At 43.8% G+C, this 17,754-nt stretch overlaps 2 protein-coding genes across 4 annotated transcripts; both read right to left on the bottom strand.

The window, feature by feature from the left end:
• Positions 1 to 3,870: 3,870 nt before the first annotated feature.
• On the bottom strand, positions 3,871 to 10,132 carry ciarta (circadian associated repressor of transcription a). 3 transcript variants are annotated; one of them, XM_023830008.2, is made up of 7 exons: positions 9,073 to 10,132; positions 7,372 to 7,703; positions 7,165 to 7,240; positions 6,973 to 7,051; positions 6,684 to 6,849; positions 5,928 to 6,110; positions 3,871 to 5,672 (listed from the first exon to the last, which is right to left on the bottom strand). In XM_023830008.2, the coding sequence occupies exons 2-7, from the start codon at positions 7,699 to 7,701 to the stop codon at positions 5,559 to 5,561; spliced, it is 948 nt and encodes a 315-aa protein (XP_023685776.2). In that variant the 5' UTR covers positions 7,702 to 7,703; positions 9,073 to 10,132; the 3' UTR covers positions 3,871 to 5,558. The 3 variants fall into 3 exon arrangements, with proteins under 3 accessions (XP_023685776.2, XP_023685774.2, XP_023685775.2); XM_023830006.2 differs by having other exon boundaries at positions 3,871 to 6,110; positions 9,073 to 9,749; XM_023830007.2 differs by lacking the exon at positions 9,073 to 10,132 and adding an exon at positions 8,289 to 9,057 and having other exon boundaries at positions 3,871 to 6,110.
• Positions 10,133 to 10,572: 440 nt separating this feature from the next.
• Positions 10,573 to 13,086, bottom strand: mrps21 (mitochondrial ribosomal protein S21). The gene is made up of 2 exons (XM_023830003.2): positions 12,938 to 13,086; positions 10,573 to 11,089 (listed from the first exon to the last, which is right to left on the bottom strand). The coding sequence occupies exons 1-2, from the start codon at positions 13,018 to 13,020 to the stop codon at positions 10,909 to 10,911; spliced, it is 264 nt and encodes an 87-aa protein (XP_023685771.1). The 5' UTR covers positions 13,021 to 13,086; the 3' UTR covers positions 10,573 to 10,908.
• Positions 13,087 to 17,754: the final 4,668 nt, after the last annotated feature.

A 17,754-nucleotide genomic window follows, 5' to 3' on the forward strand; every position in this document is an offset into this window, starting at 1 on the left:
GCTAGATATTATTGCAAAGTGGAAATGTTTAGGAACAACAGAAACGCAGCCACGAAGTGGCAGACCACATAAAGTCTCTGACTGCCGAGGGGCATAGTGCATAAAAGTCACCAGTGCTGTGTTGACTCGGTAACCGCAGAGTTCCAAACTTCCTCTGGCATTAACTGCAGCACAAAAATTGTGCGCTGGGAGCTTCATGAAATGGGATTCCATGGACGAGCAGCTATATGCAAGCCTCACATCACCAATTAAGTGTCGATTGGAGTGGTATAAAGCACGCCACCTCAGGACTCTGGAGCAGTGGAAACGTGTTCTGTGGAGCGACGAATAATGCTTCTCTGTCTGGCAGTCTGATGGATGAGTCTGGGTTTGGCAGATGCCAGGAGAACGTTATTTATCTAACTGCATTGTGCTAACTGTGGTTTGGTGAAGGAGGGATGATGGAACGGGGTTGTTTTTCAGGGGATGTTCTAGGCCCCTTAGTTCCAGTGAAGGGAACACTTCATGCTTCAGCATACAAAGACATTTTGGACAATTCTATGCTTCCAATTTTGTTTGGACAGTTTGGGGAAGGCCCTTTTCTATTCCCGTGTGACTGTTGGGTGAGTTTAGTATGGAAGAACTTGACTGGCCCACACAGCCCTGGCCTCATCCCCATCAAACAAACTTTGGAATGAACTAGAATGGAGATTGCGAGTCAGGCCTTCACATCTAGCATTAGTACCTGACCTCACAGATACTTTTCTGGATGAATGGGTAAAAATTCCCACAGGCACATTCCAAAATCTTGTGGAAAGCCTTCCCAGAAGAGTGGCAGCTGTTATAGTGGCAAAGGGGGGACCAACTCCATATCCTATGGATTTAGAATAGGATGTCATAAAAGTTCCTGTAAGTGTAATGGCCAGGTGTCCCAGTACTTTTGTCCATATAGTGTAATACTCTCTCTAGTAAAAATTATAGTCAATTTCGCCAGTCAAATTAGGACTTAATTTTCATGTTTCAGCTGGTTTTTCGATCATGTTTACTAATATGAATTACGTCGTCTTAAAACATGTTGATAAAATACTAGATTCAGCTGTAATTTTTTGTTTGTCCGTTGGTTATGGTTGTCGCTATTTGAAATATTTGAAGCACGGGGGCAATCAGGGTGAAAATGGTGTTATAAGAGTAGAACATTCTATAAATAAAGTAAACGACTTGATCAGTGCGTAAGTCCAAATTATGTTAATAATGATTAAAAATTAAAATTAGCTGCCTGATGTGGCCTCCTGGAATCAAATTTTAGGAAAAGAAGGACTGAAAACAGAAAAAGTAGAAAACTTAAAACGTTTAAAATATAAAATGCAGCTTAACCTACAAAATTCTCTCTACTGAGCTCTTTAAAATGTTTACTTTTTAACAAATATAGTTTAATGTCTAATGCTTATCTACAATAAATTCCAAATTAATCCTTCCATGAATATACTGTCATTATTGTACTAGATTTAGTTCTGGGGCTTAACCAGCAGCTGGGGGTCAAGTACTATAATTACAGTTGAAGAAAATCATGTTTCCGGAGTAATATGTTTACCTAAACATTTTTTTCCATCAAATTTGGCACATCAACATACATGCAGATAAAGGCAGAAAGGAAAAGCAAGGAAATTGAGTGAGTCTTTTAAAGTTTTATTTTCTCTTTGCCCCTGTGTGATGGTTGCCCTCCTCCTGTCCCTCGTCTTGCTTTGTGGGTCATCTGAGTGCAGTGGCAGTAGTTTGAGTGGATTCTGCTTGGGGCTATACAGGATCCCTCTCTCCCTACTGGGTTACACATTCCCTGCCTCCTCTCCTCCCCGCTGCTCCACAGCAGTGTGTATTTGAATGACACCCCCATGCTCGGTTAATAGAATTTTTCAGGTATGTCATCAGCGCCTTTTGTCCCAAGGTCAAAGACCAGAGCCGATACACTCCGCTACTCTTTGCAGATGAACCGGTTCATCGGCGGCCGCCCACATCTTCCGCCTTCCGCCTGCATCCTGTCAAGTGGCACATCGCTAGACCACACGTGCATTTCTCCATTATTATGTGACTGCATCAGCCTGCAGTGTCTACCTTTTGTCACCATGTCACTATTTTATGTGTTCAGAACCCTGTTCCCAGGCTCACATCACTTTTATTTTATTTCGTTTATTTCGCACATCTCCCATATCCAAATGCTCATCCATAATGCTCATTAAAATATACGTCTATAACTTAGATGTATATTTACAGAGATGTGCTGCTTGATTGCCTGTAACGCACCACCGTGATGCCCTGACTGTCACGCCCCGCTCCGTCCGCTCCTAATGTGTGCCACGCCCACCTCATTACCTCCTGTTTCTCCCTGATTGTTCTCACCTGTGGCTCGTTACCCGTAGCTTGTCTGTTGTATTTAGTCCTCGTCTGAGTCAGTCTTCCCCAGACTTGTCATTAATGTTACCCGTCGTTCTTCCCCCGTCTTGTGGATTCTGCCGTAATAAACCCCGTTTGCCCTACTTCCTGGCTCCGTATCCCTGCTTCCCGGATCGCCTTTTGCCCGACCGTGACACTGACACATCCTTCATATCGCACGGGGCTGTTTTCTGTACCCTGCCCTTCGCGCATACAAAAGATGCCAAGTTTCGCTGGTGCACGTTCACTGTTTGACATCCGTTTGGCAACTTAATTCCTTCTCATTTTCTCCATAATAATTGTAATAAGAAAACCTGTGTTTCTTTCTTCGGTTACCCCAGATGAGGGGAAGACAGGGCCCGCGTTTACACTGCCTCTCTGCCGGAGCAGCTTGTGTGAGCCCTAATGCGCCACAGTGAATGAACACAGTAGGGGGAAGGGAGTGGGGGGTAAAAAGCGAGCAGGGGAGGGGGCAGACAGAAAGGGTGAGTAAGCACAGCATCCCCTCCCCCACGGCCTTTTTCTCTGGCCTGTACCCTTGGTGTCTCTCCCTCACTGGAGCACACATGGCCCAATTGCACAAACAAACATCTCCCACCCCCTACACTAGTATTAAAATATAACTATTTAAATGCTAACTGGAGGATGCACTGTGTACCTAATTTATTAGAAATGTTCTTTTAAATGCTTAAGTGCATTTAAATTTAAAAATAGAGTAATATCATTTAATTGTTGCTAATAAATTGATTCTGTCACACTGAATTCCCATTTTTGTCCTCTACACAATCCCTCCTTCCCCTCGTTAACCTTCACCATGGCCCAGCTTACTAGAGGGTGGGGGGCGGGTATATCCACTTCAAATGGCAGGCATGGACTTCTCTGCTAAAAACTGCATGGATACAGCAGGTGGGCAGGGAGGGGGTGGGCCACTCAGCAACTGTGTGCAGGGACCATCTCCAGTGGCGAGCTCAATGTTAATGCAGTCAGTGTGTCACAGAGCACGAGCCAGCAAGAACATTAGCCAGCCAGTGTGTTACCAGGCTGCAGTGCACTGCAAAAAAATATTATTATTATTCTTCATATATAATTCTCTCCAGTGTTCTTGTATACTGTGTATAGATGAGGGGTAATTTGTGGTGCACATTACTCTGAATATTGTTCTACATTTTACCTGATGATTACTGGAGCATCAGATGCACACACTTGATTACACACGCAGCTATCATTTACAGATGGACACAGAGCCACTGCTGAACTCCACACAAACAAACGTGTGCAGGCATCACAATCCCTGACAGATTACTGCAGCTGAGTCTGATTATACACATTACCCTCCCCCTCCAATCTCTGCTTACCAAATAAGAGGTCCCTAACCCTAACCCCCCAGTTGCTGGAGCTGAACCACCCAGTCTCTCAGTGAAACACTTGAAACCACACGGACAAGCACAGAAAAACAACAGGCGCCTTTCTGCCCAAAATCTGTCGTTTATTAAAACGCTTTCATTCCACATCATTGTTTAAGAAACAGTCACAGAAGTAAATAGAGGATGGTGCAAACTGCTGGTGGAAAAAAATGGGAAGAGGAGGAATGGGGGGGGGGATAGGTGAACTGGGAGGAGAAGAGAACGAGAGACGGTGCTGCTGGCTGCTACACTGCTATACGATGCTGGTATAAGAACAGCGTCCCCTCAGGGTCTTATGTGACTACACAGCAAGGTGTGCTGGCGTCTGTCTACCACGTGTTCTGTGGTCTAACCTCATTAATCAAGTCTCTCAGATTGGACAGCAACATCAAACATGTAATTCCTTATGTATGGACGAAACGCAGATTTCACACACAGCTAGGTTACTAGACGTTTCCTTGAATTACTGAAGGAGGGATAGCGATGGTGCCGTTGGGTCGTGGTTCTGGCACTGTAAGCCAGCCTAAGACTACACAGCCTTATGAGAAAATCCAAACTGGAGTCTGATCACTGGGCACAACACATTTTTTTTACAAAAAAAAAAAAACAGTATAAAAGTCACTTTTGTAAATGTCTAGTTTTGAAAAGGCACAGTGATCCAATCTACAATGTACTTTCAATCAATTCAAACAACTCAATCCATTGTCGCAAAAGTATCAAGGTACATAAGTTATAGTGTATCAGTCTGAGGCCATATAAATAACCATATAAATAAAGAAATAAATAGATGTAAAAATAAAATTGATGAATAAATAAATACTGAAGTCTGGTCTGACTCAGGAAGCTCACTTTAGCCCTGCTACGGCCTCAACAGCGGTCCGCTAAACTTATTTAGGTATCTAATGTTTGAGACTGGAAAGCAGTTCTATGAACATTCTTTGAGAAAAACTGCCCAACTGTGAGATTATTTTATTTGGCAGTTTGACCCAGCTTTTATATTTTTATTATGAAGCTTTTTGGTTCTGTTGCTCTGCAAAGCAGACTCATGTTCCTGTTTCACTCTTGCCCTTTAAATAAATGTAGCCTTTGATGCTGAAAGACTGTGAGTTTAGGACATTGGTTCCCTGTTGGGGCTTCAGTCCGATCTACCACATCTACCTCATTACTGGTAACACTGTTGCTTACAAAGATCACCATGGTTACCGCCACCTTCTATAACACTGATGTCCTGGTTCAAGTAGCACTTTGAAAGGTTGGACGTTGTCCTACAGTGATACTTCACGCCTTGTGGCTGCTTCCACATGAGGTAAACGATTTTCGTACCATCACAGTTCACGATTTGTAATGTCAGACTGATATTGCTACACTACCAGCAGTCATAAGCTCACAGTGGAGGAATTTACCCACTTTTTTATGGTAGTACTGTCTTACATGCCATAGATGAGTGGATTAACCAATAGTACTTGCGTAAGGTACGATTCTGTCATGGAAATCAACATGCTTTTCTTATGAACTCCTTTGATGGTCCTCCAATTAGCAATTACACAACTTTGGAAATGGATACAACAACAAAAAAATATTATAAAAAGAATTACTCCCCAAAATCACCTTAACTCGACATCCTTCCACCCTAACAAAGAAACTAGTGCAGTGACAAAAATCCAATACACAGGTTGGATTCCGGATACCTGTGTGCCAAGTTTCAGGTCTGCGTGTAGCTCCCAGTTTCACGTGCGGCGTTTAAAAGCTTCAACAAAGACGAGGAGACTTACTCCGCCCCTGATATATCTCCATGGCCTTACTCCCCACCGCCACAATTTCTGCCGCAACAAGTTCACGCTGGAACTCCATTGGCTGGTAGAGCTGAAAAGAAAGGTGGCATGGATCTGAAAATGGGGTGGTAGAGGAGATGGAGCTGTCCTGTGTTGCTGGACTGCCCCTAGTGGTTGGAGGGGTAACAGCAACTACAGTAAAATTTCCATGTTTGCTTTCTCTGCTGTTGTGGGAGGGGCAAGATTTCGGGGGGCTAAGTATAGGTGCAACATGGACCCAAGTAAGACTTGGCTCAGACACGTGGGTGACTTTATAACCAGATGATTGTCCTTCCCTAGTATCCACCTTATCGTCTTTCCCAGTTCCCACTGGATCTTCTAACCCGGTAATTGCACCCCCTCTCTGCTCTGAGCCAATCACTGCTGTTGCCCTGTGGCCGTCTCTTCCTTCCTCTTCCACTTTCACTTGTCGGAAGCTGAGAGTCGGTGAGTTGGTGCTGTCCGTGTCTGACCAGCTCAGCTTGCGCTTCTGCAGTAGATGAGGAACAGACAATAAATTGTGAGATTGAGAAGCGGAGTGGAATGTGTAAAAACAAACACACACACACACACACACACACACACGTTTGTATTCCATTTCTATGGGCATAACCCTAATCCCAACATGACAACCTTAACCCCTACCCAGCCCTAACATTAACTATAAGTAAATACAAGACTTTTGCCATTTTTAGTTTTTTTGATTGCAGACACATATTTTTTTATAAAATTGAGTTTCTCTTTGTGTGAACTGAAATAAAATGGTCCTCGTAATGTCAAAATAACAGGTTTTTATTACATTGCATTTGGTCCTCACAATGTAATATATACATAACCCACACAAACACTCTATAACCAACGACACTCACAAAACATGATCTTCAACAACGTGTCAACATGGGTTAGTAACCAGGGCTGGAAATATCAGTATAAGAAGTGCTGGAAGAGCAACAGGGTTGTATTTTCAATAACTGCAGCGGCTGGTGATGCTTGACTGATCGCACGTCTATTTTTAGTGGCAAAAATAGCGCAGATCGGTGAGCTTCCTGTTTAGAGGACCCACCTTGACAGGTATGTGCAGCTGGTCTTTGTGTTTGTGGGGCGGGGTGACTGGGGGGTGATTGTGGCCTGATGGCAGCCGTGGGCCGGCGGGGGCGTGGTGGGGGATACCCGGGAACCACAGCTTTAGCAGCATTTCCACCTGGAGGAGGGTGTGGAGGTGCTTCTCTCTGAGGAGAAGGAGAACAGAGAGGGGGGAGCCTGAGAAGTCGTCTCCAGAAACAGGAGCTGCTCGTCACCCATTAAGGTACAAGTTGGTACAAGTTAGGGAACAGCGGGCAGCAGGGTCTTACCCAGAGGTGGGTCTCTGCAAAACTCCCACAATCCTCTGTATTCTATCCATAGCAACGCTCTGCTGGAAACTGTTAAGACCTGTCAATCAAATAAAATAAGCTCCATCGCAAATTCAGATCGAGCTAATTAAGAAATTGGCCTCATATCAGCAAGCGCAAAGCTGCGAGGTGAAGCAGGAGGGAGACGTATACCTCTGTCGAACCTCCCATTCTTAAGGCCGTTCAGAAGGTCCAGCAGGGGCCTGACGAAGACCTGAAGTTCTGCACACTGTGAGACAGTGAAAGGATGAACCGGCTGGTTTGCACGTCTTAGGAATATAATCAAGTGAGAACCACAGCAAGATCCTTCATTAATAGGAACAGTGAAAGTTAAAGACCAAAAACAAGGTTAAAACCAACCTTCTGGGTGAAGCGTGACCCCCCCTCAGTCTGCTTCGGACTCCCCTTGTCCCGGCTTGCTCTGCGAGTTGAGGTCACCAGCATGGAGTGGAAAACATGGTGCGGGTCGTTCCCACCGAGGGACCTGTCCCCGTTCCCGAAAGCATGGCGATGCTGCCATGAACTCAGGTGCGAGACGCCGGCATCGTGCCGGGGGAGGGGGGTGTGACCGGGCTGTCGCTCGCCGCCGGCGTCCTGAGGGAGGAACACGTCTGCGTCCTCCTCCGTGTGGTCGGCGTCGCTGAATGAGAGGCTGTCGTTGGAGCACAAGGAGCCGTGCGAGGACTGCATCACTATAGGGGGGGGGGGGGGGGCAAGGGGGTTTGGAGGACTGCTGTGACCATAGTAATGAACAAGCTCCAGGAGAGCTCTGCAGAAAATGCACACTGTCAACCTCTGCAACAATGCAGTTAAAGAGTTTTAGCAAGGGGGGGGGGGGTTACTGAGTGGAAAAGCCTGCATTCTTTAAACCAGGCAGTGGGAGCTGAGGCTATCTGTATGCTGGCCCGATAACTGGGGGTCTCTTTCTCACTTTCTCCATGCCTCACATGTCCTCTGTGTCTCCACTTGTTTTTCTCCCTCTTTTTGATTCACAAACAGCACCCCCCCCCCCTGCCATTCCCTCCCTCCATCTCCCATGTTACTCTCTCCACCCCACACCACCCTCTCACTCCCCCTCTCCTACTCTCTCCTCAAATATAGGAGCCCCCACTGGCCTTAAAATTCGCTGTACAGGAAAACTAGCGACAGGCGTCACGTGAGATCGCGGGCATGTCCGCAGGCGCGTGAATCGATGCAGCCAACAGCCCTGCCCGCGCTGTACACACACACACACACACACGCTCATTAACTCAGTACAAGGCACATTTTAATCTCACCTGCGCGAACGCTCACGGGAATGCTTCTGCACAAAGTCTACGTGTGACACGCATTATTACGCATGCGTTCAAACATTTTCCTATGCATAGATCAGTAAAAGCAAACAAGAAAAAACTACTAGTAAATTCAAAATACCTCTGCCAGGATAGCTACTCCCATTTTGCTTCTGGTCTGTTACTCTCTGTCCTCATGTCACCCCACCCTGTCGTGGTTTTGCCGGCTCTAGATGACACCGAACGTGTATTTGTGTGTCGTAGCTGTCATGTGCCTCAATGTTTGTGTTGTTGTGACTGTCTCCTAAACGGGTTTGATTTATTTCTTAATCCTAAGATATACATATATTTATCTGAATTCAATTGTGTCTCTCTGTACAATCAAATACTTTCGCTAAACGTTTAAATTTAATAACATTTTCAATGGCAAATTGCATGATTACTAGAGTACATTTTGGTCAACGCAGAATAAACTCCACAACTGCTATTCTTAACACCCTCCATGATACGTTTAAGGGTCATCATATAATTATAAATACCTTATCTGAGGTAGGCTTGTCCCCTGTCAGTTTGTAAAAATTACATGGAAAAAAAATATTATTTAATCTAAAATATCCCTGTGAAGACGCCTTCGCCTAACACACATTTACATAAGCATGCAAAACACTGAGATCAATCGCGTATCCAAAAAACTGATGTTAATGCAGAACGTTATTGTGCAAAGGAATGTGGCTAATAAGCTAGCAAGCTTACAAGCAACAAATCTACAGCGAAAAAAAAAATAACTCACCATGAACTGACGGAACCACAATAGTCAGAGACCAGCGTTAGTACAATTTATTTGCAAATCTGGAAAAGTAAATAATAATGTCGATACAGTGGCTTAGAAATGTCTTCACACGAGTAGCCAACCGGCCGATCGCCTCTCCCTGACTCCCCTCGCTTTCTCTTCGGCTTATTCTGTCTTCTCCTCCAGTTTATTGCAAGCGTCAACATGTGCGAGGCTACACGTGCAGAACAGTGTGCGGACGGCGTTCGCTCAGTCATTGGCTGCACACCAGCGAGATCGCGCTCTGGTTGGTGGATGACATAACCAGTGAGAGATGCCAAGCTAGCTGATTGGGCAGACTCCTCGTATGCGTGGCCCCGCCCATGCATGTGGTAACGAATGTAGGGCTTCGTACTACAATCTAGCAGTGTGCAGTTACAGACACATGATCGGTGTGGTGCTGTAGTAGCGCGTCATGCTAGATTATGTGTAAAATTTGTGCATACGAACAAAACGGTATAAACATATTATGCAATTTGCAATACGGGCACAGAAGTAGCCAACAATAATTAGACACAAATATTCACCATATCTAGGTATCCAAATAAAGCACTGGACTTCAGATGAAGCACCTTGCACGTAGATACACATCCACGTTGCACTTTGACAGATGTAGAAATACTGTCTCGCATAACCATCTTCAGTATTTATTGGTTGTATCGATCACTTAAATGATTAATGCTTATCTGACCCAATACCATTGCCCATATTTCGCATGTCTTGTATTGACAAATATATAGCATTTTCTAAGTGGTTCCTTGATGCACACTTAAGACCGCATAAATTCATAATCCTAGGTCTCAGGTGGAATAATGTTAAAGAATGGATTATCCCGATTAGCTATATTTGCGACAAAATTATATTTTTTATACGAAAACAATTGAATTAGGTTTTCTTTTCGCGCTACCGACAAGCATTTTATTAGACGTTTTAGCAAAATTTAACATATGGTACTTTTTCAGACTGGAATCACCACTTAAGTTCACTATTGTACTACTTTTAAAATAACAACTTCTATGAAGTATTTACGTCGTACTACTTCAGCGAATAGTCGTCACGTCCCGGTGACAGAAAGAGGCAGTTCAGACGCCCTCTGGCGTCCACTGTTAATAGCACATAAACATAATACACTCAGATCCATCCATGATAATATACACACTTTTTTCATGTTAATAACCAAAAATATAGAACATTTCAGCTATAGGGTGGCACAGTGGGGAACACTGCCACCTCACCTACCTCTAAGGGTGGGACCACCCCCATGTTGGTGTCAAGTTTGCATGCTCTTCCCACGATGTGTAGGTTTCTATGGTGTGTGTGTGTACCTTCCGCCAGATTGACACCCCATCCTGACTATTTTCCTGTCTTGTACTCTGTTCTACTCTGAGCCTGTTCTGGTTAAGTGATAGATTTGATTTTGAGATTGTACATAGGTTCAGTGACAAAAATAGATAACCAGTATTACAGTGGACAGAGCATTTTATTTATATAAGTTGTAGAACAACCTATCAATCATCTAACAGGTAATATATCTTTTTGACACAATATAAGGGGACTGAACATGACATAAAGGAGAAGGTAACAGTCTGACCAAACAGGGATCATTCCCAGGACATGACAGACTCAAACTTCACATCTTTTTTTTTAACATTTAAACAAAGTCACGGTGACTCAGGGCGGAGACAGTCTGTGGGCAATCAGCAGCAGGGTTAAGGGTGACCCCGGCTGGGAGAGCCAAAGGGGGAGGAGCCAGTGGGCCAGGGATGGGGGGGTTTAACCGTCCCGCCCATCCCCCGCTCAGCAGCCCAGCCAGGGATCCCGCCTGTGTGCTCGTGAGAGGAAAGCCAGCTTGCGGCCCATCTCCGAGTTGTAAATGCGCCGGCATGCCTCATAATGCTCCCGCTGGCGCTGTCGGCACGGCTTCTCGAAGTAGCGCTTGCGTCGGACCGTCTCGATGAGTCCGTCCACAGTCAGCACCCTGCAGGCATGGGTGAGGGGACAGGGGACACCCTGTGACACGTACTCAGAGCGATTTTATGTCAAACATCCTGTCTAAGCAAGGACCGAACTGACACGTCTTTGCTGGGTCAAATCATGAGGCATAATTAGTTATTTTAATTAATCCTAAAAAAGTTACGGCGCTTATACAGCTTTCGTAACTTCTCTATCACAGAAGAAGAAAGATTTATCACCATCAGACAGCCCATAATACTCTTAAGATATGTTGAAGACACTGATGAAATACTAAGGTTGAGAGCAAGCAGCCTAATTTCTGTGGCTAAACTGTGAGAATCTGCACCAGCATGTCTTTCCTCTACTGCAGTAGAAACACCTTCCCCTTTAAGAGCTGGCAGCACATGTACAGAGTTGTTGGGCTAAGGATTTGTGAATGAAATCTATAAGCTACACCTCTCAGTAGCCATTTAACCAATGGCTGTAGAGGAGGATGGCCCAAGCCCACCTATTAAACAGCAAAGCAACCAATGGGAGTCATCCTATGATAGGGCTGTTGCATAATAACATTCAGAAGGATTTAGTCTCATGTTTTAACAAGGCAAAATTTCAAAGTCTATTTATAAAATATCAGTTATTAAATTTAGACAAGGAGCCTGTCTGGACATTTCGTGAATCCAACACAGCATTACCTGCACTGAGTAACACTTAGTAACCTCACAGGTCTAATTAACAGTCTAAGTCTTTCAGTCTAAAGGAGCTTCTACGTGTTACTCAGCTTTGGTGCAATGCCATTTTTAGATTGCTCCGAGAAACTCCCATCGCCAGGAAGTGTGATGGGCATGTTCTGGCCAAAGGCTGTAAGCAAGCAGACACTGCATGGTTCTCATTCACCGGATTAGAACTGAACTCTGGATTGATCATTATGGTCATTAAGAATGTTTTTTGGAAAGGGGAATAATCGTGTGGTTATTCTGCTCAAATGAATGCTTCTTTCCAACTGTCAATCTTTTAGATTCAATAAACCTTTATACGTGCCTCCTAATAAATATTCATGGCGAAGGGGAAAAACAGTCTCTGACTATGTGTTAAAAAAAACAATGCCATTACAGAGCCATTACAGAGCTAAGCCATGTTATGAGATTATTTAATTATTTAGTTGGAAAAACAATTATGAAAGGCATAGATTTTTGTTTTACATTTAACCTTCCTGGCATGTTAAAGATACTACTGTACTCTGACTCTGACTCTGAATGGCGAAATTGAAAGTCCATTTTTCCCAAGAACAGAAGAACATTTTGAAGAAACATCTAATCAAGTTCACAGCAGAATAAAAGGACTGGGTAAGGTCATCTTACATCTGCCGTTGTCCTACATTTTAAAGACTTAAAATGTCATTGACGGGTTTAGAGCTATACAACTTTAATATCAATCAAAACAACGTACCCTAAAGTATATAACATAGGCGTATGGTTTCTGTCAGATACACGTTTCTTTGTTTATCAAAACAAAGAACGACACCTTGGGAGCTTTTATAATTTATGACACGCAAATTATTATAATTAGCAGATACCAACTTGGCAATTAATTTAATAACGTTTTCAACTAGACAAATGCGATCAAGGAAAAGTTTTATTCATCAATATGCAATCGGATCAACTTTTGAACACAAACAAATCGAAATAAAATTTTACATTTATGAAAGAACAATTTGTATTTTTCCCAGCAAGAAGGAACATTTTCAGAATCTCAGCTACCAAGGTTGATATGACCGACGACCCTCCTCACTCGTCGGCTTACCAGCTACGATCAACTTGAGAAAACGCCGCATACTCATATCGACAAATATATAACAAGATGACAAAAGACTAACCTGTTTAAAGCGCGATAAGCCGCTTCTACGTTTCCATCCTGCACCATAACCGTCCGTGCCACGAAACGCAGGTGATTCGCCATGTTGAAAGCACGTGGGACACGTTTTACTGTCCGGAGAGAAACGTAAAAGAAGGAATGGTTCCGGTTCCGCCGTGCTCAGACCAGATCGAGCCGATTTTCGACCTGGCAGTAAAAGAACGAGACAGTGTGTGCTGGTATTTCAGCCGGTTTAGAATTAGCCGTAGTCGTAAAATAAGATTTTACATGATCAAAACTGAACGAGGTCTCTCTCCGCCCATAGGTTACATAGGTAAAGGGCAAAGCATTATACAGTGCATTCATAAGGTGTCCAGATCCAGATACCGGCTCTTTTTCAGTTTTTATGTTGCAGCTTTAGGCTAAAATCGTTTAAATTCATTTTACAATCAATACTCCAATACAATCAAATCAAAAACTGGATTTTAAAATCTGCACAAATTTAGTAAATATGAAACACTGAAACATCACATTGGCATAAATATTCAGATCCTTTACTCGGTACTTAGCTGAAACATGTTTGACAGCGATTACATCCTTGAGTCTTCTTGGGTATGGTATGGCAAGCTTTGCACACTTGGAATCTGAGATTTTTTGTCATTCTCCTCTGCAGATCCTCTCAAGCTCTGTCATTTTGGATGGGGACTATCAGTGGGCAGCTAGTTTCAGGTTCCTCTGGAGATGTTCAATTGCATCTGGCCTCTGACAGGGCTACACTAGGACATTCACAGAGTAGTCAGTAAGCTACTCCTGTGTTGTCTTTGCTTTATGCATAGGCTAATTGTCCTGCTGGAAGGCGAACCTTCAGCCGAGTCTGAGGTCCAGAGTGCTCTGAAGCAGGTTTTCATTAAGGACATCTTTGTACTTTATTCTGTTCAACTTTCCATTTATCCTACTTGCCTTCCAGTCCCTGGCACTGAAAAACACCTGCACAGCATGATGCTATGACCATCATGCTTCACCACTGGGATGGTATCGTGCAGGTCATGGGCAATATCTGATTGTCTTCAGATATAATGTTTAGAACTGGGGCTGAAAAGTTCAATTTTGGTTTCATCAGACCAGAGAATTATGCTTCTTATAGTCTGAGAGTCCTTCAGATGGCTTTAAGCAAACTCCAAGTGGGCTTTCATTTTTCTTTTACTGAGGTTTTTACTGATCAGTGGCAGGTTGCAGTGGTGGTTGTCTTTCTGAAAGGTTCTCCCATCTCCACACAGAATCTCTGGTGCTCAGCCAGAGTAACCATCATGTCCTTGGTCATCCCTCTTACCAAGACCCTTCTTCACCAGCTGCTCAATTTGGCTGGGGGTTCTCTTGGGAACCTTCAATGCTGCAAAAATATGTTTTGCAGTTTCCCCCAGATCTGTGCCTGACCACAGTGTGACTGAACTAACATTCTGTTTTTACTTTGTCACTATGTGGTATTGAGTGTAGATTGATGAGGTGTCTGAATACTTTCTGAAGGCACTCTATGGGCGTATTGTGTACAGGCGTTCTAAGGGACAGTGGCTCATACCCCAGAAAAAGGCATCCCCTAGCCCCCAAGCTTCTTACAGTGTACACTATATGGACAAAAGTATTGGGACACCTGATGATTACACCTACAGTAAATTTTATGACATCCCACTCTAAATCCATTGTCATCAATATGAAGTCGGGCCCCCCCTTTGCAGCTATAACAGCTGGCACTCACCTGGGAAGGCTTTGCACAGGATTTCAGAGTGTGTTTGTGGGATTTTTTGCCCACTCATCCAGAAGAGCATTTGTGAAGTCAGGCACTGATGTTGGACGTGAAGGCCTGGCTCACAATCTCCATTCTACTTCATCCCAAAGGTGTTAGAGGGGGTTTAGGCCAGGGCTCTGTGCAGGCCAGATAAGTTGTTCCACACCAAACTCACCCAACAATGTCTTTATGGACCTTGCTTTGCACACTGGGGCACAGTCATGCTGGAACAGAAAACTGCCTTCCTCAAACTGTTCCTACAAAGTCGGAAGGATAGAATTGTCCAAATTGTCTTGATTTGCTGAAACATGAAGAGTTCCGTTCACTGGAACTAAGGGACCTACCCCAATCACTGAAAGACAACCCCATACCATTATCCCTCCTCCACCAAAATTTAGAGTTGGCACAATGCAGTCAGGCAGGTAACGTTCTTCTAGCATCTGCCAAAACCAGAGTCGTCCATCAGACACCAGACAGAGAAGTGTGATTGCTCACTCCACGGAACGTTTACACTGCTCCAGAGTCCAGTGGCGGCGTGTGTTACACCACTCCATCCGATGCTCGGTCCCTGTCCTGCTCCTTTGTTATGTCTGTTCCCTGTTTGGCCAGCAGGTGTCACTGGCCATCCTGAGTCCTTCACTCCTAGTGTTTTCCTGTTCCCCTGATTGCCGCGAGGCTTAGCAGGCTAAGCGGCCAGCTGTAGTCCAGACTCCTCTTTTGTTGTGGGTAGTTATTTAATATTTATTTAATGTTTTTCTTGGTTTATTATGTGCTTGTGTATTTCAGCTACAGTCCCTTGTTTTTGTTCCCTGTCCCCTGGTTGTAGTATGTTCAGTTTTCCTCGGTATTAGGACCTCTCTGTATCTGTTGATTGACCTCATCTGTTCCTCATTGCCCCTAGTCTGTTTGTTATAGCCCACACCTGCCCTTGTTATCCCCTGTTATCCGTGTGTATATATGCGTTTCCTTGTCCTGTTTCATTACTGTGTGTTAGTTCCTGTGTTTTTAGGGTTCTGCTCCTTGCTCAGTCCCCACATGGTTTCTTAGCTGTATTTTTAGTGTTAGTTTTCTTTGTGGTTAGTTATCATTAATTCTTGTTCTTATCTAATGTTTCTTATCTCATGGCCCCATCGTTTTCTGGTTTTCCCTTTGTGCTCTGTTCTATTTAATAAACCGTCTTTGTCGAGAGTTGCTACATGAATCATTCCTCCTTTGTCATACTCCACCATAACAACACCTGGCATTGCATTTCGGGATGTGAGGCTAGCATGTAGCTGTTCGGTCATGGAAGCCCATTCAATGAAGTTTCGGTCCACAGAATTTATGTGCTGGGGTTAGAGCCAGAGGAAGTTTGGAACTCTACAGTTATTAAGTCAACAGAGCATTGGTGACTTTTCTGCACTATGTGCCCCAGCACTTGGCGACCCCACTTTTAGTTTACATGGTCTGCTACTTCTTGGCTGAGTTTCTGTTGTTCCTAAATGCTTCCACTTTGCAATATTAACATTTATAGTTGACCGTGGAATATTTTCCACAAATATTTTTTATTCACAAACTGACTTATTGTAATGACAGTATCACACTTGAATTCACTGAGCTTTTCAGAACAACCCATTGTTTCACAAATGTTTGCAAGCCGGACTGCATGCCTAGGTGCTTGATTTTATACTGCTGTGGCAATGGGTGTGAATGAAACACCTGAATTTAATGATTAAGAGGTGTATCCCAATACTTTTATCCATACAGTGTATGTTTTATTACATTTAAGAAGTATTATTCTTCTGAATGGCAGGAATAATGTTGCAATTTGGACTGGAGAAGCAAGACAACAGTTCAGGTTTTGTATTTAAAGAGACATTGAAACTCCTTTAATTAGGTTCCGGCACTTAGACCACACTACCACTGCATGTCAGATACCAAAATTATTTTGGCCTCATTTCAGGACAAATTTAGCTGTTTTTGGGACATACATGGGCTAGAAATTTTGCCAGAATTTGCGAGCCATGTACACAACCCTAGAAGGCATTATAATTCAGTTTACAATCCATCCATCCACCCAATTTTTGTGCCCGCATGTCTGCTATAGATAGTGGGGGTTCAGAGCCTGTCCCAGAAGCTACAGGTGCAAAGTAGGGAACAACCCAGGACAGGGTGGCAACCTATCAGAGGGCACACACACCATTCATACACAAATTCATGCTTACAGGCAGTTTGGCAACTCCAGTGAACTTCAGCACATTTTTTGGTCTCAAGGGGGAAACCGGAGTAACTGGAGGAAACCCCATGATGACACGGGCAGAACAATAACTGTGGCCTTGGTGTAATTTTCTCTACAGACCTGTCATTGAATTCCCTGTCTAGGATGTGCTGTATACAGCTTGGAAACATTGGTAAACCTTTGAAGATAAAGAGGTATTAATACATGCATTTTTATATCACAGGTCAAATTATTCCACTATTTTGCTGTCAGCGATTCAAAAGTATCCTAACCACAGTGAGTAACTTTAGCCATATTTATTTTCAGTTCCGTCTATTTACATTTAGGTCAGACATACATACAAGGCTTGGGTCCTCCTTATTGAACTGAGCTGATCAACGTGTACAAACACACACTGAGATCAGTGTACTTGAAGCATGTCCCCTTGGTCTTAATTAATAAATCTAGACTCGGTATTTAAAACTGATTGCTTTAGCTTAAACTACCATAAACACAGCTGCTGATGCAACTGCAGATTCTGCTTTGTCTGTCTTTGCTTTATTTGCTCACCTACCAGCATCTGTACCAAACCTATGAGTTACTGTCCCCTCCACACCGCTGCAGTACCTGAGGCTGGCACAGGCCGTGTTCATGCTATAGATACAGCAGAGCTCACATAGAGATGTGGGACAGCTGTAGAATGAAGCCTGCTCTAAGGAAAGCTGAGCAGACAGTGGATTTACAGATGGTGGCTCATAGAGAGGTAGGTCACAGAGAGGTAGTTCACAGAGACAGCTCAGAGAGAGGTAGCTGACAGAGAGGTGCCTCACAGAGCGGTGGCTCATGGAGAAGTGGCTCA

Source organism: Paramormyrops kingsleyae, chromosome 9, assembly GCF_048594095.1.
Source record: "Paramormyrops kingsleyae isolate MSU_618 chromosome 9, PKINGS_0.4, whole genome shotgun sequence".
NCBI lineage: Eukaryota > Metazoa > Chordata > Actinopteri > Osteoglossiformes > Mormyridae > Paramormyrops > Paramormyrops kingsleyae.